Source organism: Scyliorhinus canicula, chromosome 6 (assembly GCF_902713615.1).
Source record: "Scyliorhinus canicula chromosome 6, sScyCan1.1, whole genome shotgun sequence".
NCBI classification, from domain to species: Eukaryota; Metazoa; Chordata; class Chondrichthyes; order Carcharhiniformes; family Scyliorhinidae; genus Scyliorhinus; species Scyliorhinus canicula.
Window position 1 is genome coordinate 10,111,851 of NC_052151.1, and position 26,659 is coordinate 10,138,509.

Here is a 26,659-nt window from a genome sequence, read left to right on the forward strand (position 1 = left end):
TAAGAAGGCAAATGGAATGTTGTCCTTCATTGCTAGAGGGATGGAGTTTAAGACTAGGGAGGTTATGTTGCAATTGTATAAGGTGTTAGTGCGGCCACACCTGGAGTATTGTGTTCAGTTTTGGTCTCCTTACTTGAGAAAGGACGTACTGGCGCTGGAGGGTGTGCAGAGGAGATTCACTAGGTTAATCCCAGAGCTGAAGGGGTTGGATTATGAGGAGAGGTTGAGTAGATTGGGACTGTACTCGTTGGAATTTAGAAGGATGAGGGGGGATCTTATAGAAACATTTAAAATTATGAAGGGAATAGATAGGATAGATGCGGGCAGGTTGTTTCCACTGGCGGGTGACAGCAGAACTAGGGGACATAGCCTCAAAATGAGGGGAAGTAGATTTAGGACTGAGTTTAGCAGGAACTTCTTCACCCAAAGGGTTGTGAATCTATGGAATTCCTTGCCCAGTGAAGCAGTTGAGGCTCCTTCATTACATGTTTTTAAGGTAAAGATAGATAGTTTTTGAAGAATAAAGGGATTAAGGGTTATGGTGTTCGGGCCGGAAAGTGGAGCTGATTCCACAAAAGATCAGCCATGATCTAATTGAATGGCGGAGCAGGCTCGAGGGGCCAGATGGCCTACTCCTGCTCCTAGTTCTTATGTTCTTATGAACCCTCTCCACTTCAGAACTTCAACACTCCTCAGTCGAAAAAGAAGCTCAAGCCATTGTGGAAGCCGTACGGCACTGGAGGCACTACCTCGCAGGTAGGAGGTTTACCCTCATCACCGACCGGAGATCGGTTGCCTTCATGTTCAACAACTCGCAACGGGGCAAAATAAAAAATGATAAGATCTTGAGGTGGAGGATCGAACTCTCCACCTATAATTATGATATATATCAGCCGGGGAAGCTCAACGAGCCCCCAGATGCCCTGTCCCGCGGCACATGTGCCAGCGCGCAAGACGACCGATTACAGGCTATCCACAATGACCTCTGCCACCCGGGGGTCACCCAGCTCGCCCACTACATCAAGGCCTACAATCTGCCTTTCTCCACCGAGGAGGTAAAAGCCATTACCAGGAATTGCCCGATCTGCGTGGAGTGCAAACCGCACTTCTATAGACCAGACAAGGCCCACCTGGTAAAGGCTTCCCAGCCCTTTGAACGGCCCTTTGAACGAGAGAAGGGCCCCTCCTCTCGACCAACCGTAATGTGTACTTCCTCAACATCATAGACAAATTCTCCCCCTTGCCGTTTGCTATCCCGTGCCCCGATATGACCTCCCATCCAGTCATCAGAGCCCTGCGCAGTGTCTTCACACTGTTCGGTTTCCCTAACTATGTCCACAGTGAAAGGGGTTCGTCATTCATGAGTGACGAGCTGCGTCAGTAACTGCTCGACAAGGACATCGCCTCAAGCAGGACTACCAGCTATAACCCCAGGGGGAACGGACAGGTGGAGAGGGAGAACATGACGCTCTGGAAGACCGTCCTACTGACCCTACGGTCCAGGAATCTCCTGACCTCCCACTGGCAGGAGGTCCTCCCCGACGCGCTCCATGAAATTAGGTCCCTCTTGTGTACGACCACTAATCAGACTCCTCACGTGCGATTATTTGTTTTCCCTAGGGGCACTACCACGGGGGCCTTGCTTCCATCTTGGTTGAGGACACCGGGCCTGGTTCTCCTCCGGAAGAGCGTCCGGACACATAAAACGGACCCACTGGTAGAGAGGGTACTACTACTACATTCAAACCCCCACTACGCCTTTATCGAACACCCCGACAGCCGGCAGGACACCGTTTCCCTCCGGGACCTGGCGCCTGCAGGATCCACCACCACCACTACCACCGCCAAGGTACCCCTCACACTACACCCCACCCGACCCCCCATACCCTGCGCCCCCACGCCCACAGGTTTCCTGCGCCCCCTTTCGCCCGTCGCACCGGTCAGGAACGAAGCTCTGAACGAACCACCCCCGGAGTCCACCCTCAGATCCACACCGGACATCAGCACGCAGATCCCAGCGGATGACTCGGGCACCGGACCGACTCAATCTGTAGACCCGTCACCCCCGCCGGACTTAATTTTTTTAGAGCGGGTGAATGTGGTGAATGTATAATGCGTATAATTCACACTGTGTATCACTGTGTCCCTGTGAGCCGTTGCGTGGCTCTGCCCACAGGGGGAGATGAGGAGCTTGTACAGGGCTCCACCCTTGGCTCCGCCCATGGCTCCTCCCACTACCGGAAGTATAAAGTGCTGCGGTCTTGTGAGTCTGCCCTCAGTTCTTCTGGTCGCAGCCAGGCTCAGTTGTAAGTAGATTAAAGCCACAGTTTACTTCCACTCGTGTCTTGAGTGAATTGATGGTCGCATCACCCCCACAACCAGGTGGCACCCTGCTGACTGGGTAAGACACTGCGCACCCAAGCAGGGCACCTACGGCACAGCGCAGGACAAGGGCTACAGAGTGTGACGCTGACAGGGACGGACACCGGGACAGGAAGCCCCCCGGTGGCCGGCACCAGCCTGCGCCGGGGGAGCTAGATGGGGGAAAGTGGGGGGGGGGGGGGGAGTGAGGGTGAGGGTGGTTGGGGTGAGGCTGGCATGGGGGTGAGGCTGAGGGAGGTGTAGGGATGAGGGTGGTGCAGGGTGAGAGTGGTGGGGGCTGGTTTTGGGGGGGGCTGTTGACACACCTGTCACAGGAACCGTAACCCAAAAGGATCTCACTTCCTCGCCCAAGGCCGAACTCCACCACGGTGACCTCGCTTTCCTCCGGGTCGCCAACCATGTCCAGGGCCCTCTGATCTACCACGGTGAGGGGCTTTACGTCTGGCGGTGCCCCTCCAGTCTTCTACCATGCCCAGCAGTTGTGGGTGGCCTTCTCCTGGGGCCTCGGGGTGGGGGGGGGGGGGGGGGGAATTAACTGAAAACAACAGTGTTAGACTGAGCGACACATGCAGCCCACGGTATCGGTGGCTGGAGGCCTCAGTGGCCAGGGCACCAGGCCATGGCAGCTGGTATGTGTGTCGGCATTTGCTGCAGGGTGGGGTTCTGACCACCCTCTGGGGTAGGGTGATGGGTGTGTTGGACAGGGGTTGGTGCCAGGGGCACAGTGCTGCCTACTCACCCTGGCAGCCCTGAGGAGGTTGTGAAGTGTTTTACGGAATTGCTGGCCAGTCAGGACGGTGTTGCCCACTGTGGTCTCCGGCCATGCCACCCAGACACGGCGGATTGCGGCGGCTGGTAGCCTCCTTCCCAGGCTACATCCACCTCTCCTCCACCGCGTCCAGGAGTGAATCCAGCTAGGCGTCCATGAAGCATGGGGCTGGAGGTCCTGTTATCACCTGTTGGCTGGGATTGCGTGTGTGCGTGGGGAGTGTAGTGTGTATATGCGGCTGCAGCTTGTCAATCTCCTGAATGTCAATCGTGAATCCGGCGAAGCAGCACCATTTCTCATCGGTATCAATTGTGTTCCACGTGATGCCAGTGCTAGTCCCAGAACAGTAGCTGAATCGATCCAGGTGTGGTGCTAATTTTGTTGTCGTGGAACTCCACGAATTTTGAGCTGGTGTCAACACGAGGGTCAGATTCAACGTTGGCCGACGGCGAAATGATTGGGCAGAGAATAGCCTCCGACACCAAAATCGCAGTAGGCCCCAATAATGGCGTAAATGCGTCGCTCGCCGGATGCCGTTTAAACACCATTTTGTATATCATTAGTGGGCCTCGCCCTCTATTCTCCAGGGCCTCTGCGATTCACTGCCTCCGATGGGCCGAGTTATTGGCTCGAAGGTTCACTTGTGGTTTCAAAAATCGTGAACCTGGCATTGTGGCTGCTGAGCGAGAGAGAGGAGTTAGGAAATGGAATGGAGTGACTACGGGCTGCAGGCCCGGACACTGGCTGTGCTGGTTGGGGTGGGGGCTGCTCCTGCCAGGGCCGGGGAGGGGAGGGGGAGGTGAACAAGTTGAGCAGCCGGCGTGCCCCCCCCAGGACTGGAGCGGTGGCCAGGTATGACCGTCATTACGGTAGCCATCTTGCTGCGCATCAACTGACCACCCACCTCAGTCCCTGGCTCTACTCAGTGACCCCGGCTGTATGGGTGCATCCACCCCACCCCCCTGCCACAGCCTAGCCCAAACACCCTTGCCAACCGGCCGCCACCCACCAGCGGACCATCGAGGGCCACACTCAAGGCAGCCCCCAGTGAGTGCAGTGCCAGCCAATGGTACCCCTGGCATCAGGGACGGGCGCTAGGTCCAGGGCGCCCACAGTGACAGGGCAGGAGTGGGGGGAGGGGAAACATGCGGGGCCGGAGCCCGCACTCCAACCGGGGCATCCATGTAGGCCATGGAACCTGTTTCGGCACAGGGGTGCGCATCATGTTAACATGTTAGCTTTTCAGCCCCTGCATACAATGGCATTTGGAGTTCGACCTGGTGATGGTTGCAGTTCTGCAAGATGCCTTATGGCCGTATGAGCGGGAGTCGCTCCAAGAAGAGAGGGTAGCTGTATCAGCAGAACGGGCAGGAGCAGAGCGGCCAGCAGAGAGATGGGCTGCAGAGAGGCAGGTGGCAGCCGCACATGCTGGAGGGCCGGCCGCCCAACAGGCCGAGGAGGTGGAGGTGCCAAGGAGGTGCCACATGAGACCTTGTGTGTACCGGCAGCATCTGTCATTCGAGGGCCTGCCAACTCGGCATGCTGTCAAGATATTCCGGCTGAGCAGACAGACAGTGCAACATCTCTGCCAGGTGATAGAACATTTGGCACCGCAGGGGTATGAGGGTGCCCACCCAGTGACGGTGAAGTTGACTGTCGCCCTGAACTTCTACACGATGGGGTCCTTCCTGTCGCCGAGTGGGGACCTGTCCAGGTTCTCACAGGCCTCGGTGCACAGGTGCATCCACGCCGTCACGGGTGCCCTATATGCCCAGGTGGACCAGTACATTGTTTCTGAGGCTTCTGAAGGAGGTCAGGGAGGAGATAGCAGATGGTCTGAGGATGATTTTCCAATCCTCAGTGTGGTGAACCACTGAGCATCTGTATTAGGGGATGTAAGGTAGGATCTGGCAAGGTATGTAAGGTAAGGTATGGCAGCACGGTAGCATGGTGGTTAGCATAAATGCTTCACAGCTCCAGGGTCCCAGGTTCGATTCCCGGCTGGGTCACTGTCTGTGCGGAGTCTGCACGTCCTGCCCGTGTGTGCGTGGGTTTCCTCCGGGTGCTCCGGTTTCCTCCCACAGTCCAAAGATGTGCGGGTTAGGTGGATTGGCCATGCTAAATTGCCCGTAGTGTCCTAAAAAGTAAGGTTAAGGGGGGGGGGGGGGGTTGCTGGGTTACGGGTATAGGGTGGATATGTGGGTTTGAGTAGGGTGATCATGGCTCGGCACAACATCAAGGGCCGAAGGGCCTGTTCTGTGCTGTACTGTTCTATGTTCTATCTGCACTACAGGTTCGTCGGTAGGCCCTGCCGGCTAGCTCCGCCCACAAGGAACCGTATAAATATGCGTGACCTTCTCCTGATCAGCCATTTCGCCAGCTGCAGTAAGAGGCCACGCATCTGACTGTAATAAAGCCACAGTTGTACCAATCTGAGTCTTTTGTGCAATTGATCGTGCATCAATTTATTACAGTCAGATTTTTCTACATTATGGAAATCAGGATCAAACCAGATCACTTGCAGCTGGATCCGCACTCGCCAGACGCCAGAAAGGACTTTAATCACTGGGTGGCTTGTTTTGAGGCCTACATCAACGCTGTGACCCCACGCCGATGGAAGCTCAGAAGATCCAAGTTCTATACTCCAGGTTGAGCTCCAGCGTGTTCCATTTGATCCAGGACGCCCAAGTTATGCGGAAGCGATGACACTCCTAAAAGAGAACTACGCTCAGAAGACAAACACACTCTTCGCAAGGCATGTACTCGCCACTCGTGTACAACTACCTGGTGAGTCGATCGAAGACTTCTGGCGGGCTCTTATCCCACTCGTACGGGACTGTGACTGTCAGGCCGTCACGGCCACTGAACATTCCTATCTCCTCATGCGTGACGCATTCGTAATGGGAATTGCATCGGACCCCATCCGTCAACGACTGCTGGAAGGGGCCACGCTCGACCTAACGGAGACGAAAACTTTAGCGCTCTCCCTGACGGTCGCATCTCGAAACTCAAGCCTACCCCGCTGGCCGCGCGGCCCATCCCTCCTGCCCCTCCTGGACCCCGCATGCGACCCCCCCGGCTGGGGCCCCTCCTAATCAATACGCCTGCACCGCCCGCCATGCCACGCACCCTGGGGGTCCCCGCTGCTACTTCTGCGGCCAGCAGAAGCATCCCCGCAAACGCTGCCCAGCCCACACCGCCACTTGCAAATCCTGCGGTAAAAACGGCCACTTCGCAGCTGTGTGCCAGGCCCGCGCAGTCGCTGCTATCGCACCCGCAATCGCCCCCTCCCCCTGACCGAATGCACAATGGGTGCCGCCATCTTCTCCCCCCAGGGCCATGTGCGACCAGTGGGCGCCGCCATCTTCTCCTCCCTGGGTCACGTGCGACCAGTGGGCGCCGCCCCCACAATATGCGCACCATAGGCGCCGCCATCTTGCCTTGCCCCCACCACGTGCGCTCCATGTATGCCGCCATCTTGCCCCGCCCCCACAATGTGCGCTCCATGGACGCCGCCATCTTGTTCCCAACAGGTCCTCAGGACGCCGCCATTTTGTTTCCCCCACGGGACTGGAACGCTGGATCCGGGTCGCCGATGCTCCCCATCTGGATCCTCGGATGACCGCATGCAGCTCGTCTCGATGACACTGGACCAGTCCCGTCCTCACAACCTGGCCACCGCTTCGACGATAGTGAAAATCAATGGCCACGCGACCTCTTGCCTGCTGGACTCCGGGAGCACCGAAAGCTTCATTCACCCAGACACGGTAAGGCGCTGCTCCCTCGCGGTCCACCCCGCCAACCAACGGATCTCCCTGTCCTCCGGATCCCACTCTGTCTCGATCCGACGGTTCTGCGTGGTCAATCTCACTGTCCAGGGCGTCGAATTCAGCGGTTTCCACTTCTACGTCCTCCCCAACCTCTGTGCTGCACTATTGCTGGGTCTGGATTTTCAGTGTAATCTCCAGAGCCTCACCCTCAAATTCGACGGGCCCCTACCTCCACTCACCATTTGTGGCCTCACGACTCTCAAGGTTGACCCCCTCCCTTTTTGCCAATCTAACTGCGTATTGCAAGCCCGTCGCCAGAAGGAGCAGACGGTACAGCGCCCAGGACAAGGCCTTCATCAGGTCCGAGGTCCAGCGGCTGCTTTGGGAGGCCAAAGGACTGGATTGTCGCTCCCGGAGTCACGGACGCCCGCAAATCCAGGTGTATTATCGAGGCCAGCAATAGGCCCTGGAGAGCCCAAGTGGTAGTGGTTAAAACTGGGGAGAAACACAGAATGGTCGTGGACTACAGCCAGACTATCAATCGGTACACGCAGCTCGACGCATTCCCCCCCCCCCCCCCCCCCCCCCCCCCCCAACGCATATCTGATATGGTCAATCAGATTGCACAGTACCGGGTCTTCTCAACAATTGACCTGAAATCCGCCTACCACCAGCTCCCCATCCGTAAATCGGACCGTCCATACACTGCCTTCGAGGCGGATGGTCGGCTCTATCAATTTCTTAGGGTTCTCTTCGGCGTCACTAACGGGGTCTTGGTCTTCCAAAGGGAGATGGACCGAATGGTCGACCGGTACGGTCTGCGGGCCACGTTTCCGTACCTGGTCAACGTCACCATCTGCGGCCATGACCAGCAGGACCACGACGCCAACCTCTCTAAATTTCTCCGCACCGCCACTCTCCTCAATCTTACATACATCAAGGAGAAGTGTGTGTTCCGCACGACCCGTCTAGCCATCCTCGGCTATGTAGTCCAAAACGGACTCCTGGGGCCCGATCCCGACCGCATGCGCCCCCTCATGGAGCTCCCGCTCCCCCACTGCCCCAAGGCCCTCAAACGCTGCCTTGGGTTCTTCTCCTACTACGCCCAGTGGGTCCCAAACTACGCGGACAAGGCCCGCCCACTCATACAGTCCACCCAATTTCCCCTGACTGCCGAGGCACAACATGCATTCGCCCGTATTAGAGCAGACATAGCTAAGGCCGGGATGCACGCAGTAGATGAGACACTGCCCTTTCAAGTAGAAAGCGACACTTCAGATGTCGCCCTTGCCGCCACTCTAAACCAGGCAGGCAGCCCGAGGCATTCTTATCCCGCACCCTTCATGCCTCTGAAATTCGGCACTCATCCGTTGAAAAAGAGGCCCAGGCTATCGTTGAAGCTGTGCGGCATTGGAGGCATTACCTGGTCGGCAGGAAATTCACTCTCCTCACTGGCCAACAGTCGGTAGCTTTCATGTTCAACAACACGCAGCGGGGCAAGATCAAAAATGATAACATCTTGTGGTGGAGAATCGAGCTCTCCACCTATAATTATGAGATTTTGTATCGCCCCGGCAAGCTCAACGAGCCCCCAGACGCCCTCTCCCGAGGTACATGAGCCAGGGCACAAGTAGACCAACTCCAGGCCCTGCAGCCTTTGTCACCCGGGGGTCACTCGATTGTACCACCTCATCAAAGCCCGCAATCTGCCCTACTCCGTCGAGGACGTACGGTCAGTCACCAGAGACTGCCAGGTCTGTGCGGAGTGCAAGCCGCACTTCTACCGACCGGACCACGCGCGCCTGGTGAAAGCGTCCCGCCCCTTTGAACGCCTCAGCGTGGATTTCAAAGGGCCCCTCCCCTCCACCGACTGCAACACATATATCCTCAGTGTGGTCGATGAATTCTCCAGGTTCCCCTTCGCCATCCCATGCCCCGATATAACGTCTGCCACCGTCATCAAGGCCCTCAACGCCATCTTCGCTCTGTTCGGTTTCCCCGACTACATCCATAGTGATAGGGGATCCTCATTCATGAGCGATGAGCTGCGTCAGATGAGATGTACAATGGGAGGGGACCTTTGAAGTCCATGTTGAGGCGTTCAAAGGGGCGGAAAGCCTTTATCAGATGCGCTTTTTCGGGGCGATAGAAGTACGGCTTGCACTCTGCGCAGATGTGGCAGTCCCTAGTGACTGTCCTGACCTCCTCGATGGAGTAGGGCAGGTTACGTGTCTTTACAAAGTGAAAGAAGCGGGTGACCCCTGGGTGGCAGAGGTCCGTGTGGAGGTATCGGAGGCGGTCCACTTGTGCTTTGGCACAGGTGCCGCGGGACAGGGCGTCGGGAGGCTCGTTCAGCTTCCCAGGACGATACAAGATGTCGTAGTTGTAGGTGGACAATTCGATCCTCCACCGCTAGATCATGTTGTTCTTTATCTTGCCCCTCTGTGCGTTATCAAACATGAAGGCCACTGACCGTTGGTCTGTGAGGAGGGTGAACCTCCTGCCGGCCAGATAATGCCTCCAGTGTCGCACAGCTTCTACTATGGCCTGTGCTTCCTTCTCGACCAAGGAGTGGCTGATTTCGGAAGCATGGAGGGTACGGGAGAAGAAGGCCACGGGTCTGCCCGCTTGGTTGAGGGTGGCTGCCAGAGCTACATCTGACATGTTGCTCTCGACCTGGAAGGGGAGGGACTCGTCGATAGCTCGCATCGTGGCCTTTGCGATATCCGCTTTGATGCGGCTGAAGGCCTGGCGGGCTTCCATAGACAGAGGGAACGTGGCTGATTGGATGAGGAGACTGGGCGTAATATGAGAAAAACCAAGGCAGCGCTTGAGGGCTTTGGAGCAGTGGGGGAGAGGAAGCTCCATCAGGGGGCGCATGCGTTCCGGGCGGGGCCTATTACTCCATTACGCACTACGTAGCCGAGGATGGCCAGACGGTCGGTGCTAAATACGCAGTTGTCCTTGTTGTAGGTCAGGTTCAGGAGCTTTGCGGTTTGGAGGAATTTGCGGAGGTAGGTGTCGAGGTCCTGCCGATCATGGCCGCAGATGGTGACATTATCGAGATACGGGAAGGTTGCCCGTAAACCGTGTTGGTCGACCATTCAGTCCATCTCCCTTTGGAAGACCGAGACCCCGTTTGTGACACCGAAGGGAACCCTTAAAAAGTGGTAGAGCCGCCTGTCCGCTTCGAACGCAGTGTACTTGCGATCGCTTGTGCGGATGGGGAGCTGGTGGTAGGCGGACTAAAGGTCCACCGTGGAGAAGACCTTGTACTTCGCGATCCCATTGACCAGGTCGGATATACGGGGGAGAGGGTACGCGTCCAGCTGCGTAAACCTGTTGATGGTCTGACTGTAGTCTATGACCATCCTATTCTTCTCTCCGGTCTTTACCACCAGAACTTGTGCTCGCCAGAGGCTGTTGCTAGCCTTGATGACCCCTTCCTTCAGAAGCCGTTGGACTTCGGACCTGATGAAGGTCCGGTCCTGGGCACTGTACTGTCTGCTCCTGGTGGCGACAGACTTTCAGTCCGGGGTGAGGTTTGCAAACAAGGCCGGGGGATCGACCTTGAGGGTCGCGAGGCTGCAGACAGTGAGGGGGGGAATGGGGCCGCCGAATTTGAATGTTAGGCTCTGGAGGTTACACTGGAAGTCTAACTCCAGGAGTGCGACCGCGCAGAGGTGAGGGAGGACGTATAGCCTATAATTTTTAAATTCCCTCCCCTGGACCGTGAGGACCCTGCAACACCCCGTGATCTGTACTGAATGAGAGCCGGAGGCCAGGGCGATTTTTTGCTTAACCGGGTAGACAGGGTGAGCGTAGCGTCTTACTGTTGTGATGTTGTACGAAGTAAATAATGGCATGATGGGAAAACTGGTCAACTACTGGGAACAATGTAAGAAAAGCTAACTTCGCATGACCAAAAGCCCAAATAAGATCAGAGAAGGTCAAGTTGATCCGAAATGCCTGGGCTCCGCAAATTCTGATAAGACTAACTCGTCATAACCCAAAACAGTCTAAATACAACAAGATAGGGCCAGAGCAAGTCTCCTCCGACTCTTAAACATTCCATCCAAGGACAAAATAATGATCTGAGTGACGGGACAGAGTCCTGAAAGGTCAGCAAGGTGACGCCTGTTTTATGATATTGCTTATGTTTCTATTTCCGATCGAATTCCTGACTAAACTGTTGTCACACAATCTTGATAGTGATAATGTATAAATATTGAGCTGATTCTCTGTGAAAGCGCGGAATTGCGAAGGAAACAGCAGTTTTTACTGACTGCTCTCTGACTTCAAGTTTCAGCCATTTCTGCATGCAGCTGTAATTCGTAAATACAGCTTTGTTTTGTTTTCTTAACGAGCGTTGTTGAATCTTTCTATCACAGTCCAGAAGCGGGAAAAATATTGACTTCGACACCGTGGTGGGGTGGACGAAACTCTCTGTGCTCCCGGAGTCTAGTAGGCAGTTCATCTCATGGCCATTGAGCAAAATCTTTGTTGTTGCCGTATAGAGGGTGCGGGGTCGAGACTGGTCCAGAGTGACTGAAGCGAGTCGTGGCAGATAGTCGGAGTCTTCGTCAGGTGGGGAGTAGTCACCCGCAGGGTTCTCGGTGCCGATCCAAGCTGGCGGCGCCCGTCGGCCACACATGGTGGGGGGTGGACAAAATGGTGGCGCCTGTTCCCCGCACGTGGAGTCAGGGGTCCAAAATGGCGGCGCCCGGGGATCGCACGTTGCATCGGGCGCGTAAAATGGTGGCGCCCGGAGATCGTACGTGGCGTTGGGGGATGGGGGTAGCGAGGTCCGTGGGCCGCACGGGGTCCCTGAAGAGAGCGAAGAGGGAGTCCCGCGGCCGCTGCCTGGGACTGCAGCGACCGCCTTTGCCTGGCAGATGGCCACAAAGTGGCCTTTCTTCCCGCAGCCCTTGAAGGTTGCGGAACGGGCTGGGCAACGTTGTTGGGGGTGCTTAGCCTGGCCGCAAAAATAGCAGCGGGGCCCCGCAGGTTTTTAGGGGCGCCCTGCGGCGCAGGCCTGGGGGGGTCTGAGTCCGTGGGGGACAGAGACGCTGGATTCCACGCTGCCCAGGGGGCCGCCGCGCGGTCGGATGCGTATGAGTGTGCGTTCGGTTTAAGACATCTAGGGAGGTAGCGAGGGCCCGTGCCTCCATGAGGCTTCAGGTTTCCCTTTCTAACAGTCTCTGGCGGATCTGCGAGGACTGCATGCCTGCAACGAAGGCGTCTCGGATTAGGAGTTCAGTGTGCTCAGCAGCAGATACCTGTGGGCAGCCGCAGTTCCTCCCCGACACAAGGAGGGCACAGTAAAATTCGTCCAGTGCCGAGCGTAGACTTGATTAATCAGCCGTATGAAGTGTCCTTTGAGTAGGTCCATAGCCATGCCCTAGTCTGTCGTGTCCTCAGTGAGCATGTATGTGGCGGTGCCGACACACGAGTGGAGGATGTGCAGTTTCTGCTCCTTCGTCAGGATGTTTTCCGCCATGCTAAGGTAACTGTTGAAGCAAGCCAGCCAGTGCTTAAATGTGGTTGTTGCATTTGCTGCGTGGGGGCTGAGTCGTAGACACTCTGGCTTGATGCAAAGCTCCATCCTTTAAAATCTTGCCGATTAAATTGATGCACAATCAATGGACACGAAACATAGGTGTAGTCCGAAATGAAAGGCTTTAATCAGCAAGAAGTGTGCCCTGCAGCAGGAGTACGGAAATGACCTGGCTGCTGGGGCACACGGGTTCTTATACCCCGCCTCGTAGGCAGAGCTACCTTCCTCTCGACCAATGAGAATACAGAGGACATGATACTTGGGCCAATGGGCAGCGAGCCCTCTGCACCAATGGCAGCTGACACTCCCAGGAACTATAATACCCCTAGTCATACTACCACACAAGGTACCTGGGTCTGGTACCTTAAGTGCCCGAAGAGAGAGAAATAAAAATGGGATGAAGGTGCCACTATTGGAACTCCTCGAGCCTTAATCACCCCCATTTATATGCCTTTTATTCTTCTGTCCGCAGCATCTTTGTCAATCTCCATGAATCACTGGCCACCTATCCAGCCCCACCGCTTCAGTACAAAATAAATCTGACTACATTTCCAGTTCTCTCCAGCTTTGACAGAGTCATCGCAGACGTGGGGATATTCATTGACAATGTAGTGTTCACTATTGTTATAACTTGCCCAAATCCTATAGATACAGAAGTCTGAGAACACACTCAAATAGACTCAAAAACAGTTTCTTCCCTACTGTTACCAGACTCCCAAATGACCCTCTTAGAGACTGTCATTAGCACTACACCCCTGCATGTTTCACCTGATGCCAGTGTTATGAAGTGACATTGTGCATCTTGTGTTGCCCTTTTATGTATTTTATTTTATTTCCTTTTCTCTTCATGTACTTAATAATCTGTTGAATTGCTCGTAGAAAAATACTTTTCACTGTACCTGGGTATACATGACAATAAACAAAATCCAATCCAAATTCAATTGGTTATCCCATGTTCCTTAGGGACATAAGCTCTCCCAATGCGGGGGGAGTGTGGGGGCAATCACTTGCAGTGCAGCTGTATAAATAGAACTGGCCAGTGTGGTACCGGCTAGAAGTGTTGGTACATTTTACATATTGTGAATAAAGTTACTTTTTTAACTCTACAAACTCATGCTAAATTCTTCATTGCCCTCGCAAAAAGTACCATCTGTTACTCCTCCGACACTGAAGCAGCCCTTATCTGAATGCAGCAAAAAACCTAGTTAACTTTTAGATTTTGGGCTGATAGTAACACCTGTGGCACACAAGTGCTTGACAATGATTATTTCCAACAAGAGAGAATTTCATTATTGTTACAGCACAGAAAGAGGCAATTTAACCTATTGAGTTTGCACCTGCTCTCCCTCGGATCAAATTATGTACTGCTTTCTCCCTATAGCCCTGCATATTCTGCCTTTTCATATAACAATCCAATTCCCTCTTGATTACCTCAGTTGAACCTGCCTCAACTACACTCTCAGATTGTGTACTCCAGGAGTGACAAGATTTGTGCAGATCTGCGCTCTACCATGGTAGCCATGGGCAACTTTTGTACTTTGCATGTGAAAGGGAGACAGGGCACTTCAACCTCCCTTCAGATACCCCTTCCCGTCAAGGAGTCAGTCACCAAAGGAAGAAAGAGCAGAAGCTAGACACCCCTGGATCATCCACTTAGGAATCTCAGAAGTTGTCTGGAACTTCCGAATCCCCTTTTCTTGTGACCCCTCCAACCTCAGCCTCTGTACCCACAGAGGGAATAACTGGCCCATTGAAGGGCAGCCAAAGGAAGCCAGAGCCCGACAGTCCTCGCCTCGCTGAAGAACAGCTGTCAAAATCATCAAAGGCAACAGGACTAACTTGTCAGAAGGTTGCTTATTTTAGCCCCCAGGCGGTCGGGGACATGACTGGCACTGACCCAGCACCCTGGAAATGTCAACGCAACAAAATGCCAGGTTGAAGCTGCCAAGGGCCGGGGCCAAAGGGCGCAAGGCCTGAAGTGGGGAATTTGGTGACCCCATAGTGGGTGTCGCTCACCTTGGGGGCAGGGGTGCTGGTACCAGCTATTTGGAGGGAGGGCGGTGCTGATGCCCGGTATTGAAAATGAAATGAAAATCGCTTATTGTCACGAGTAGGCTTCAATGAAGTGACTGTGAAAAGCCCCTAGTCGCCACATTCCGGCGCCTGTCTGGTACGGGAATCGAACCATGCTGCTGGCCTGCTTGGTCTGCTTTAAAAGCCAGCGATTTAGCTGAGTGAGCCAGCGAGAAAGGGAGAGGGTGCAGGGGCTGGTCTTTGCCAGTGAGAACGGGTGGAGACCGGAGTATTAGTCTGAGATTGGGACGTCCTCAGGTCCCACACATCTCATGCGCGGCGCAGTTCACCCCAACCTCCAAAAACATTTCCAAATGTGGGTGGATTGTGATCTGGATCTCACCGAACAACCCAAAGGGAATCTCATGTTGTTTCCCACCAAAGACCACTCTTAGAAATCTTTTGAAATAATTGCGCCCCATGAATCTATTTTGTAAATGCTCATTTTATAATAGTCAGGAACATGTTTACCATCTCTCAAGGTGATTTTTCTTTTCTGTTTCATCAATTTCATGTGTTCTAGGATGTTAAAGAGCTTTATGCATATTTTAGCCATCATTTCATCGATGCATTAGTGAAATGTACATCTCTGTCATTAGATGCACTGAAAAAAAGAATCTTCAAGTAAGTTTTGCTTTGCACCAATTCTTTTTTTTCACTTTTGAAATAGAATGTTTCCAGACTAATGTAAAATGTACCCCTGACAGCCCCTTTATCTTCTGAGAGCAGGCAACAGGGAAACACATATTATTGGCTGCAGCTTGGTCAGGCAAGCCAACATTACTGAAAGTTTGATTCTCGTCCCAGCTTTTAAAAATATTGTCAACATAGAAAAAGTAATGGAATAAATCATCCTTACGCCAAAAAATATAAATTTTGTAACATTACAAGAAGGACCTGCACAACCAAATTGGCTGATGGGTCACGTTCAGCTAAAAAATTAGATTTAAGCAAAAATATTTTCCAAGGTTTAAATAAATTGGTTTTCAGGAGAGGAATAGGGGCAAGTCAAAGGCAATGAAAGCCAAAAAGATATTTGGGAAGAAAATAATGAATGTCTGTGTTATTGGTAGCAAGATCGTTTCAGCTACATTAAATATTATTTAGTAATTCTGGGTTATGTGGTGGATTTTCAGGTTTTATATGGGGCGGGATTCTCCGGCCGCGCCTGCCCGGCGAACAGAGAATCCCTCCCGAGGTCAGTGGGTTTTTCAATTAGAACATAGAACAGTACAGCACAGAACAGGCCCTTCGGCCCTCGATGTTGTGCCGAGCAACGATCACCCTACTCAAACCCACGTATCCACCCTATACCAGTAACCCAACAACCCCCCCTTAACCTTACTTTTTAGGACACTACGGGCAATTTAGCATGGCCAATCTACCTAACCCGCACATCTTTGGACTGTGGGAGGAAACCGGAGCACCCGGAGGAAACCCACGCACACACGGGGAGGACGTGCAGACTCCGCACAGACAGTGACCCAGCCGGGAATCGAACCTGGGACCCTGGAGCTGTGAAGCATTTATGCTAACCACCATGCTACCGTACTGCCCCCAGATTGTCCACGTCTTGCCCATGGCAATGTTGTGGAAGGCAGGGTGGAACAATCCAGCCCATGGTTATTTAACATCAGTTTTCAGTACAAAATAGTACTGCTGAATTACCGGGATGCGGGTCGCGGCTGGTGTGTATACCCCTGAAGTCTGCTGCCTGCTGCCAGTGTTGTTTAAATATGTTTTAGAGCACTATGTCAGTCACTTGCCTGTGTTGTTAGTAAAGTTTAATGAGAGCTGAGATAGTCAGCTGTTAGTGGATGAGTGTCGGAGAACTTGTGGGTGTGGGGCTCATGAGGTGAGGGGAGGGTGGGTTGAGACTGAAGGAGGCAAGCGTCAGGGGCTGACTGGATGAGGCCTCAAAAGGAAGAGAGTGGGGCAGTGGGCCATTAATTAAAAATTAACGGAGTGGGTGTCCAGGAGTCTTAAGTATACAGGCCTGATGGCAATAAGATCTCGGGGTGAAGCAGTGTGAGTAGGAATAGTGCCTAATTATTCTTGCCTATCCCTGATGCAGAAAGTAATTGTATCCTCCAACATTCCCGAGACTCATGCTCATCAAACTAGTTGGTCCTGATGAATTAACCCTTAATTATGTCAACTTCACACATGTTCAAATTCAAGGAGAGGGCAAATAACTCATAAGAACTAGGAGCAGAAGTAGGCCCTCTGGACCCTCAGGCCTGCTCCGCCATTCAATAAGATCTTGGCTGATCTTTTTGTGGACTCAGCTCCACTTACCCACCGTTTACCAAAACCTTTAGTTCCTTTATTGTTCAAAATCTATCTATCTTTGCCTTAAAAACAATTAACAAGGTAGCCTCAACTGCTTCACTGGGCAGGGAGTTCCACAGATTCACAACCCTTTGGGTTGACGTTCCTCCTTAAATTCAGTCATAAATCTGCTCCCCCTTATTTTAAGGCTACTCCCCGAGCATGACTTTCACCCACCAGTGGAAACAACCTCCCTGCTTCTATCCCATCTATTCCCTTCATAATTTTATATGTTTCTGTAAGATCCCCCTTCATTCTTCTAACTTCCAATGAGTATAGTCCCAATCTACTTAGTCTCTCTTCATAAGCTAATCATCTCAACCCCGGAATCAACCTAGTGAATCTCCTCTGCACACCCTCCAGTGCCAGTACATCCTTTCTGAAGTAAGCAGACCAAAACTATACACAATACTCCAGGTGTGGCCTCACCGGCACCCTATCCAACTGCAACGTAACCTCCATGTTTTTAAACTCCATCGCTCTCACAATAAAGGACAACATTCCATTTACCTTCTTATTTACCTGCTGCACCTGCAAACCAACTTTTTGTGATTCATGCAGAAGGACACCCAGGTCCCTCTCACAGCAGCATGCTGCAATTTTTTACCTTTTAAATAATAGTCATTTTTGCTGTTATTCCTACAAAAATGGATGACCTCACATTTACCAACATGAACTCCATCTGCCAGACCCTTGCCCACTCACATAAATTACCTCTATCCCTCTGCAGATGTTCAGTGTCCTCTGCACACTTGCCTCTAAAACTCTTCTTATTGTCATCTGCAAACTTTGACACATTACACTTGGTCCCCAACTCCAGACCATTGATATAAATTGCGGACAGTTGTGGACCCAACACTGATCCCTGAGGCACACCACTAGCCACTGATCGCCAACCAGAAAAACACCCATTTATTCCCAATCTTTGTTTTCTGTCAGTTAACCAATCCTCTATCCATGCTAATACATTACCCATGCACCTTTATCTTATGCAGCAGCCTTTTGTGCAGCACCTTGTCAAATGTCTTCTGGAAATCCAAATACACCATATCCACCAGTTCCCCATTGTCCACCACACTCATAATGTCAAAGAATTCCACTAAGTTAGTCAAACATGACATGCCTTTCATGATCCATGCTGGTCTTCCCAATGGGACAATTTTGATCTGGGGCGAGATTCTTCGGAAACCGGCGGGGCGGGCAACTCGGTGCGAAGGAGCGCCGTGAACCACTATGGCGTCGGGCCGCCCCGAAGGTGCAGAATCCTCCGCACCCTCAAGGGCTAGGCCAGCGCCGGAGTGGTTTGCGCCACGTCAGCCAGCGCGTAAGGGTCTTGGCGCCACGCCAACCGACGTCGAAGGGCCTCCGCCTGCCGGCGCGAGTTGGCGCATGCGCCGGAGCGCCAGCATGTTCTGGCGTCATCCCAGCGCATGCGCAGGGGGGGTTCATCTCCACGCCGGCCATCGCGGACTGTTACAGCGGCCGGCGTGGAGGAATAGAGAGCCCCCATGGCACAGACCCGTCCGCAGATTGGTGGGCTCCGATCACGGGCCAGGCCACCATGGTGGCACCCCCCCCCCCACCGGGGCCAGATTCCCCCGTGCCCCCCCGAGGACCCCGGAGGCCGCCCGCAGAGTGAGGTCCTGCCAGTAAGTACCTGGCGTAACATATGCCAGCGGGTCCGGCTGAAAACGGGCGACCACTTGGCCCATCGCGTGCCAGAGAATTGCCAGGGGGGTCCGCTGCCAGCGGCCGCCGACCGGCGCGCCGTGATTCCTGCCCCCGCCAAATCCCTGGCACCGGAGAATTTGGCAGCCGGCAGAGGCGGGATTCACACCCCCCCCCCCCCCCCCCCCCCCCCCCGCCCCCGGCGATTCTCCGACCCGAAGGGGGGTCGGAGAATCCCGCCCTAGATGTCTCGCTATTTCTTCCTCAATGATAGAGGAGTCTAGAACTAGTGTGCCTAGGTTTAAGGTGAGAGGGGAGAGATACAAAAGAGACCAGAGGGGAAATCTTTTCACACAGAGGGTGGTGAACACTGGAATTAGGTGCCAGAGGCTGTGGTTGAGGCGGGTACAATTTTTTCCTTTAAAAAACATTACATGGGCAGGGTAGGCATAGACGGATATGGGCCAAATGCGGGCAAATGGGACCAGCTTATTGTTAGAAACTGGCGGCATGGACAAGCTAGGTCGAAGGGCCTGTTTCCATGCTGCAAACATGACTATGAGTCCGAATGTGAAAAGAGAAGCCTTTCAGACCAGTTGTGATAATAGCCCTGGTGAAGCTGATACCATCGAAGACAAATAGACAATTTCAGTGATGCTGAATTCGACATTAATAAAATACAAGCTCGACTCGGGAGCGAGGGCCAACCTCCTCAGCTTGAGTCGTGTGCGAGTTAACCAGAAAGTCGTGAATCGAACGAGACTACTGGAAGACTACAATGGGAATGAGATTGAAACTCTGGGTGCATGTGAACTTGAAGCAGAGATACACAACAGAAGTCTCATCATATCATTTTCTATTGTGGACACAAAACCTGAGTCCATCATAGGAACGAAAGAATGTGAGGCCCTGAACCTAGTCAGCAGCTGTACATTCTTGACAGCACTGCGACGGAGGATCATTGTGACTGGCAACGAAATATAATGGCGCAGCTATCCAATGAGATACAAGCAAAAGTTAAAGTGGAGGACGTCAAACCAGATGAAGAGATGGAGGAGCCAAAGGGCATTCCAGACTTCTGGTTAACAGTCTTCAAGAATGTGAATTTGCTCAGTGGCATGATACAGAAATATGATGCGCCTATTTTAAAGCATCTGCAAGATGTAAACGTTAAATGTTCAGAGCTTGAACAGCGAATGAGCTTCACTCTGAGTTTAAGTTTGAGCCAAATGAGTATTACACAAATGAGGTAGTCACAAAAGTATACCAGATGGAGATGTGGCCTGACAAGTTTGACTTTTTGCTCTTTGACGAACCAGAGATCACGGGATGCACAGAGTGTCAGACCGACTGGAACAAAGAAAAAAATGTCACACTGAAAACCATTAAAAAGAAGAAGAAGCATAAGGGTCAGGGTACTGGTAAAATAGTTATGAAAATTGTACCAAATGACTCTTTCTTCAAATTCTTCAGTTCTCCTTAAGTTCCAGAGCATAGCGTGCTGGATGAAACTTCTGCAGCAAAACTCGCTGCTGACTTTGAAATTGGTCATTTCTTGCTTGAAAACATAATTCCACATGCCATGTCATACATTACAGGAGAAGTCATTGTAGATGATAATGATTCTGTTGATTACCAAGATAATAATTACGACCACCATGATTGCATAGAATTTTACAGTGCAGAAGGAGGCCATTTGGCCCATCGAGTCTGCACCGGCTCTTGGAAAGAGCACCCTACCCCCTAGCCAAGGTCAACACCTCCGCCCTATCCCCATAACTCAGTAACCCCACCCAACACTAAGGGCAATTTTGGACACTAAGGGCAATTTATCATGGCCAATCCACCTAACCTGCACATCTTTGGACTGTGGGAGGAAACCGGAGCACCCGGAGGAAACCCACGCACACACAGGGAGGATGTGCAGACTCCGCACAGACAGTGACCCAAGCCGGAATCGAACCTGGGACCCTGGAGCTGTCAAGCGATTGTGCTATCCACAATGCTACCGTGCTGCCCGTTTATTACGATAAAGAAAGTGGAGATTCAGATGATGAGTTGGGCGAGGACGACTTTGAAATACTATTCAGGTGTTTGGCTGGATTGATGAGGTGATCACAAGGGTCGCCCAGTCTACGCAGGAAAACGATAAATGCGAAACCTTTAAGTTAGTGTATGCAGAAGCTGAAAGTAAGATAGCAGTGGCGGATACACCAGATGAGAGCAACTCAACTGCGAACAGACTGGTAACTGAAGTAATAATCCCCATCCTGGAGAAACTGGCTCCAGTGATGTGCTGTGCATCATCTCATGCCCATGAAATGCTTCCTGTAGCAGACTCCCCAATATTCAAGACCACTCCACCAAAAGACGTGCAAAAAAAGCAGATGGATGCATCTGTGTGCAGTTCTACAATGAAAGATTAGAATTAGAACAGTACAGCACAGAACAGGCCCTTCGGCCCTCAATGTTGTGCCGAGCAATGATCACCCTACGCAAACCCACGTATCCACCCTATACCCGTAACCCAAGAACCTCCCCCCCTTAACCTTACTTTTTTAGGACACTACGGGCAATTTAGCATGGCCAATCCACCTAACCCGCACATCTTTGGACTGTGGGAGGAAACCGGAGCACCCGGAGGAAACCCATGCACACACGGGGAGGATGTGCAGACTCCGCACAGATAGTGACCCAGCCGGGAATCGAACCTGGGACCCTGGAGCTGTGAAGCATTTATGCTAACCACCATGCTACCGTGCTGCCCCCTATGACGCATATATCGTCATATCGGGTGAAGATGAGTCACTAATCGATTCGCCAGCAAAAGATGAACTAGAGTGGTCATATCAAGTGAGGATGAGCCACTATTGGGGCTCAAACTGAAGAAGCAATGCCTGACATTGGGGACATTGATCCAGCCAAGACACCGGAGTGCGAGGGTTTGCAGATTGTGTCTGAAGTTGCAGATTTGACTGCAACTATGCAAACATCCTGAGGTATGCCGACACTGAACGTTTCACCAGGTGATTGGCATGCAGCTCAGCATTTGGATGCAGCCAATGGTGCAACCAAACCTCCTTGATCCAGCTTAGGCTCCGAAATCAGGTATGGTGGCAGACAAGCCAGAGTTCGCCTGCACAGTAGGCGATCCAAAAGCAGTTACTATGACAAAATCAGCAGAAGCAACTAGTCCCGTGGCAGAGTCCAGTAGCATGATGGATGACAGTAAAGCAAAAAAGAAAAAGAGGAGCAGTTGAGGGTCGAGGATCCCTCCCATGAAAAGGAAGAGGAAGAAAAGAAGAGTGGCGGATACAGTGGGTCGACAGGGTAGCACCCGCGACACTGAAGAAGAAGGTATCAGCAATGTGGCCGACAGGCAAGAAAGCACACAACAACGCAGTAAGAAGCATCACGTTGGAAAATTGAAAAAGCAGATGACGTAGAGAAGACCAGCAAGAAAACCGGTCTTCAGGATGCATTGCGTCAAGAGGCTAAACCAGTTGCTGATACAAAAAAGACAAGCTAGAAAACCGGTCTTCCAGAAGTCAAAGCGACATCGAGTAGCCGATAAAAGTTCAGAAGACCAGCCGGACAATGTCCAATAAGCTGTGCACAAGGGACACATTCAAAATTTATCAGGCATATCATGATGTGTGTTACACAGTTGCATCTGTCCATATGACATGTTTAAAATTCTAAAGCAGATCATGTTTTGTAAGGCACAGTTATATTTGAATGTAAACACCAACAACTTCAGAGGAAGGGGGATGTGGTGATATGCCTGTGTACAGTTCTGTAGATAGTTAGCAATGCGACCTCTGACCAGCCGGTGGCAATATAGATCGATCACATGACTTGAGATACCCCCCAGTTGGTAGTAAATTGTACAAGAGAATGGTCACACTTAGTGTAGCTCCAGGAGAATTCACTAAATTCATTTAGTAGCCTTTCCACTTGTTTGTTAATAAATCATCTTTCCAGTTAAACAACTGAATGTTCAGTATACATGATTACAACAGTTATAACACAGAAGACAACAATAGCCTGCTTGCCAACAATTATTGGTATGTTATTTGTGTCTTCCACAGTGAAGACCTTGCACAAAATCCATGTTCAATGCCTCAGCCAATTTCTCATTTCCCATTATTAAATCCTCCATCTCATCCTCTAAAGCAGTGCATCTCAAACTATCTGATGTGGTGGACTGGCAGTTTTTTTTTTCAATGTGCCGAATGAGCGAAACAAGCCAATCCGGGATTACTGTCTCTTTCTTTTCTGGAAACACTCCAAGTACCGGCAGACGATGGCTCGCGTACCGGCACCGGTACGCGTACCACACTTTGAGAAGCACTGCTCTAAAGGACCAATGTTTACCTCAGCTACTCTTTTTCATTTTAAATATTTATAGAAATGTTTGCTATCTGTTTTTATATTTTGAGTTAGTTTACTCTCATGATCTATCTTACTTTTCTTGAAAGTTTTTTTCATGGCTTTTGTTGACCTTTACAGATTTCCCAATCCTCCAGTTTTCCATTAATCTTTGCCACTTTGTATGCATTATCTTTCAATTTCATGCCCTCCTTTATTTCCTTGGATATCCATGGCTGATTACCCCTTTTGTACACGTGACAATAGAACATAGAACATAGAACAGTACAGCACAGAACAAGCCCTTCGGCCCTCGATGTTGTGCCGAGCCATGATCACCCTACTCAAACCCATGTATCCACCCTATACCCGTAACCCAACAACCCCCCACCCCTTAACCATACTTTTTAGGACACTACGGGCAATTTAGCATGGCCAATCCACCTAACCCGCACATCTTTGGACTGTGGGAGGAAACCGGAGCACCCGGAGGAAACCCACGCACACACGGGGAGGACGTGCAAACTCCGCACAGACAGTGACCCAGCCGGGAATCGAACCTGGGACCCTGGAGCTGTGAAGCATTTATGCTAACCACCATGCTACCGTGCTGCCCAAATAAACCAAATAAACAATAAACCAACCATTCTGTGCTTTACATTTCTATAGCTCATTCTAGATGGGAAAATCACCTTGGTTTATTTACCATCGTGGGTAACACGGTAGCACAGTGGTTAGCAATGTTGCTTCACAGCGCCAGGGTCCCAAGTCCGATTCCCGGTTTGGGTCACTGTCTGTGCAGAGTCTTCACGTTCTCCCCATGTGTGCGTGGGTTTCCTCTGGGTGCTCCGGTTTCCTCCCACAGACCAAAGATGTGCAGGTGAGGTAAATTGGCCATTCTAAATTGCCCTTAATGTCCAAAATGGTTAGGTGGGGTTACTGGGTTATGGGTTTAGGGTGGAGGTGTGGACTTAAGTGGGGTGCTCTTTCCAAGGGCTGGTGCAGACTCGATTGACCGAATGGCCTCCTTCTACGCTGAAAATTCTAAATAAATCAATAAAAACTTTTATGTTAGATCATGAAACTCTGTTTCTTAATGTTTATATGTACAAAAAAACACTTTAAATCAGATTAAGCTATTCTACTTGAAAGATAAAATAAATAATAGATGGGTAGGGTTTATGTCTTTATGAAAGCAATTAGTGAAATCTAAAACACTTAAGGTGGAATGAACGTCCATACAAGGTCATTTGTTCAAAGATTTTCTCTGAAGTTTTCCTGTGAGAAGTATTCTTAATCAAATTGTATTTCGAGAACACACTTCTTCCTGATTGCAAATTTATCTTTTTTGACTTGGTTGCATTCAGAGCTGCTGTTGTGTTGTTAGTAGATGGGAGACTTGCATTCCAGAATAGCTCCATTCTCTATCATGGGCATTAAAACTTTATTTCGGCTGGGGTTGTATTGGAAAATAAGGTACAAATAAAGTATGAATTGTATCAATTTTTATTGTCTTATTTTCTTTTCATTTTTCTTTTCATTCAGGCGAGCAATATATGGTTCCTCAAGCAATGTTGAAGAGTTTGCCCCCTTTTTGAAGGCTGAAGTGCTCTTGGCAATTCCAAATGTGGTATGTTAATGTTGCAAGATCTTTAAATAGAAGATTTCAGTGGATGTCCATACCTAGTTTAAATTCATGGCATAATAAAAACACGAAATTCGAGAAATATTCTGCAGGTCAGATAGCATCTGTGGAGAGAAAAGAGAGTTAAAATTTTAGGTTGATGTCCTTTTATTACTTTTTGTGCTATGGGCTAATTATCGGCTGCAACAGGTTGACATTACCAAGCTCCCCAGTTGAAGGGCAATGTAGATTATTTCCTCACGACTCTGTTGCAACATGCTAAACGTGCCTAATAACTGTGCACTAAGTGGGATACCGCCACAAGGAATATATTTAAACAAGCAGTTCTTATACTCAAACAATTGGCGCGATCTACCTGAATAGGGACAGAGCCCCATAGCGCTAAATTAACCAGGCTTTTCCTGGCACTCGGAGTGCTGAGAAACACCCCTCTATCTAATGCTCATCCAGGTAGATCAGTGGCCTCAATGGGGAACTCCTCAATGAGGCCGCACTTAGCCCCATTTTTTGCACTGAGGAGCTCCACTTACAAGAACTCCTCAATGCAACAAGAGATTTTTACATGACATTCTGATCTCTTTAGACCCCAATGTGACCCCCGAACCCCCCCAAGCCTGAACTCACTATAAGGGAATCACAGGGCCCCACCTCAATCCCCCACATGCATATCCATTTTATCACCCAATCACCACCATGCAGAAAATGCCACCTTGGCACTGCCAGGGCTGGTGGCGGGGGGCAGTGGGGGGTTCAACTTGCTGACAGGTCTGTGGATTCACGGCGTCCCCCTCGGGATCAGGGTGGCCTGGCTCAGACCACCATTGCTGCAGTATTTGTTTTATACACACCCATTTGGTATAAGTGACAGGCCCCTGGCTGTTCACTCTGCAGACTGCTCACTATATCCTGTAAATGTTCAGAGAGCCTCTGGTCATTTGGGAGCCCACCCAGGCAACCTCTCTGGAAATCCTAATGCCCAGCTGAACATCAACAGGATGGGCATGGCCACGCTCAATCAGTGGCACACCAGGTGTTGGCGTTTCTCAGTGCACTCATCAGAAGTACAGTCCTCTGCAGGGGAATAGCAGAGCTCACCGCAAACAAAGGACACATGCACACTGGCCTTTAGCACCCTCCCGGGCACACTGCCCCTCTCAGTGACACTATCAGCTAGTCCACTCCGCAGGACCACCAGCTGTCTCCAAGTCCTGCCTGTCCACTGTGCCCCTGCTCCCATCCATCCTGCTCCGGACAGGTTGTCACAACCGGTGTGTCACACCCTGGACCCACATCACACTGTACTTAAGCTCCCACCAGACGCACTCTTTCTTTGCTCACCTCCAGTAGGATCTGCCCACACACAAGACTCTGAGCTCGGAGATGATTGGTGGCACACTCTACCGCACAACCTGGTGCCACCCTTTTGGTGGGATAATACACTGCCCACCCATTGAGAACACCCACAGTACACCCCACTGGGGAGACGGGACAGGGACCATAGAGTCTATCGGTAACACAGGTTGTGGCATCCTCCAGTGCCCCTGTTGAGAGGTGTGGTGATCCAACCACTGTATATCTGTGTGCTTGCAGTAGGGGGATGTATGGCCGTACCTGTATTACAGGTTTCTCCGGTAAGCCACTGCCGGCTAGCTCCGCCCACAGGGAGCTGTATAAATATTCGTAAGTTTCACTGAGATGCCATTCTACAGCTGCCGCCGGAGGAATAGCATCTCACTGTAATAAAGCCTTTCTTGTACTTCACTCGATTCTTTGTGTACAATTGTTAGCGCCACAACAGGGATGGGTGGTGAGGATAAAGGCTCCTCTGGTGCTATTCACTTCTGGGGACAGGGATGCAGTTTCAAGGGTAACATAACGGGGGAAGTGGCTTCGAGGTGGGGGTGGGATTGGGAGGTACATGTGGAGGGTGGAGCTGAAGTGCACCTCAGGGTCACCATGTAGCGTGTTGGATCTGGATGGGCAACGAGTACTCATCTTGCAAACATCTCTTCCCCTTCCCTCCCTGTAGAAGATGAATCTCAGAGTACAGTCAGGAAGGCTCACTGTCTACCTGCCCACAGCTACTGTTACGG

The 26,659-nt window shown here is 51.4% G+C and overlaps 1 protein-coding gene and 1 pseudogene across 6 annotated transcripts in view; both read left to right on the forward strand.

The window, feature by feature from the left end:
• LOC119966976 (dynein heavy chain 8, axonemal-like) overlaps window positions 1–26,659 on the forward strand; it is a 1,648,910-nt gene that overhangs the window by 656,251 nt on the left and 966,000 nt on the right. For all 6 annotated transcript variants that reach the window (XM_038798944.1, XM_038798946.1, XM_038798947.1 and 3 more), the window contains 2 exons: window positions 15,075–15,175; window positions 24,467–24,551. In XM_038798944.1, the coding sequence (XP_038654872.1) occupies window positions 15,075–15,175; window positions 24,467–24,551 (186 nt within the window). The remainder of the gene's footprint in view (window positions 1–15,074; window positions 15,176–24,466; window positions 24,552–26,659) is intronic.
• Window positions 15,569–20,976, forward strand: LOC119966775 (annotated as a pseudogene).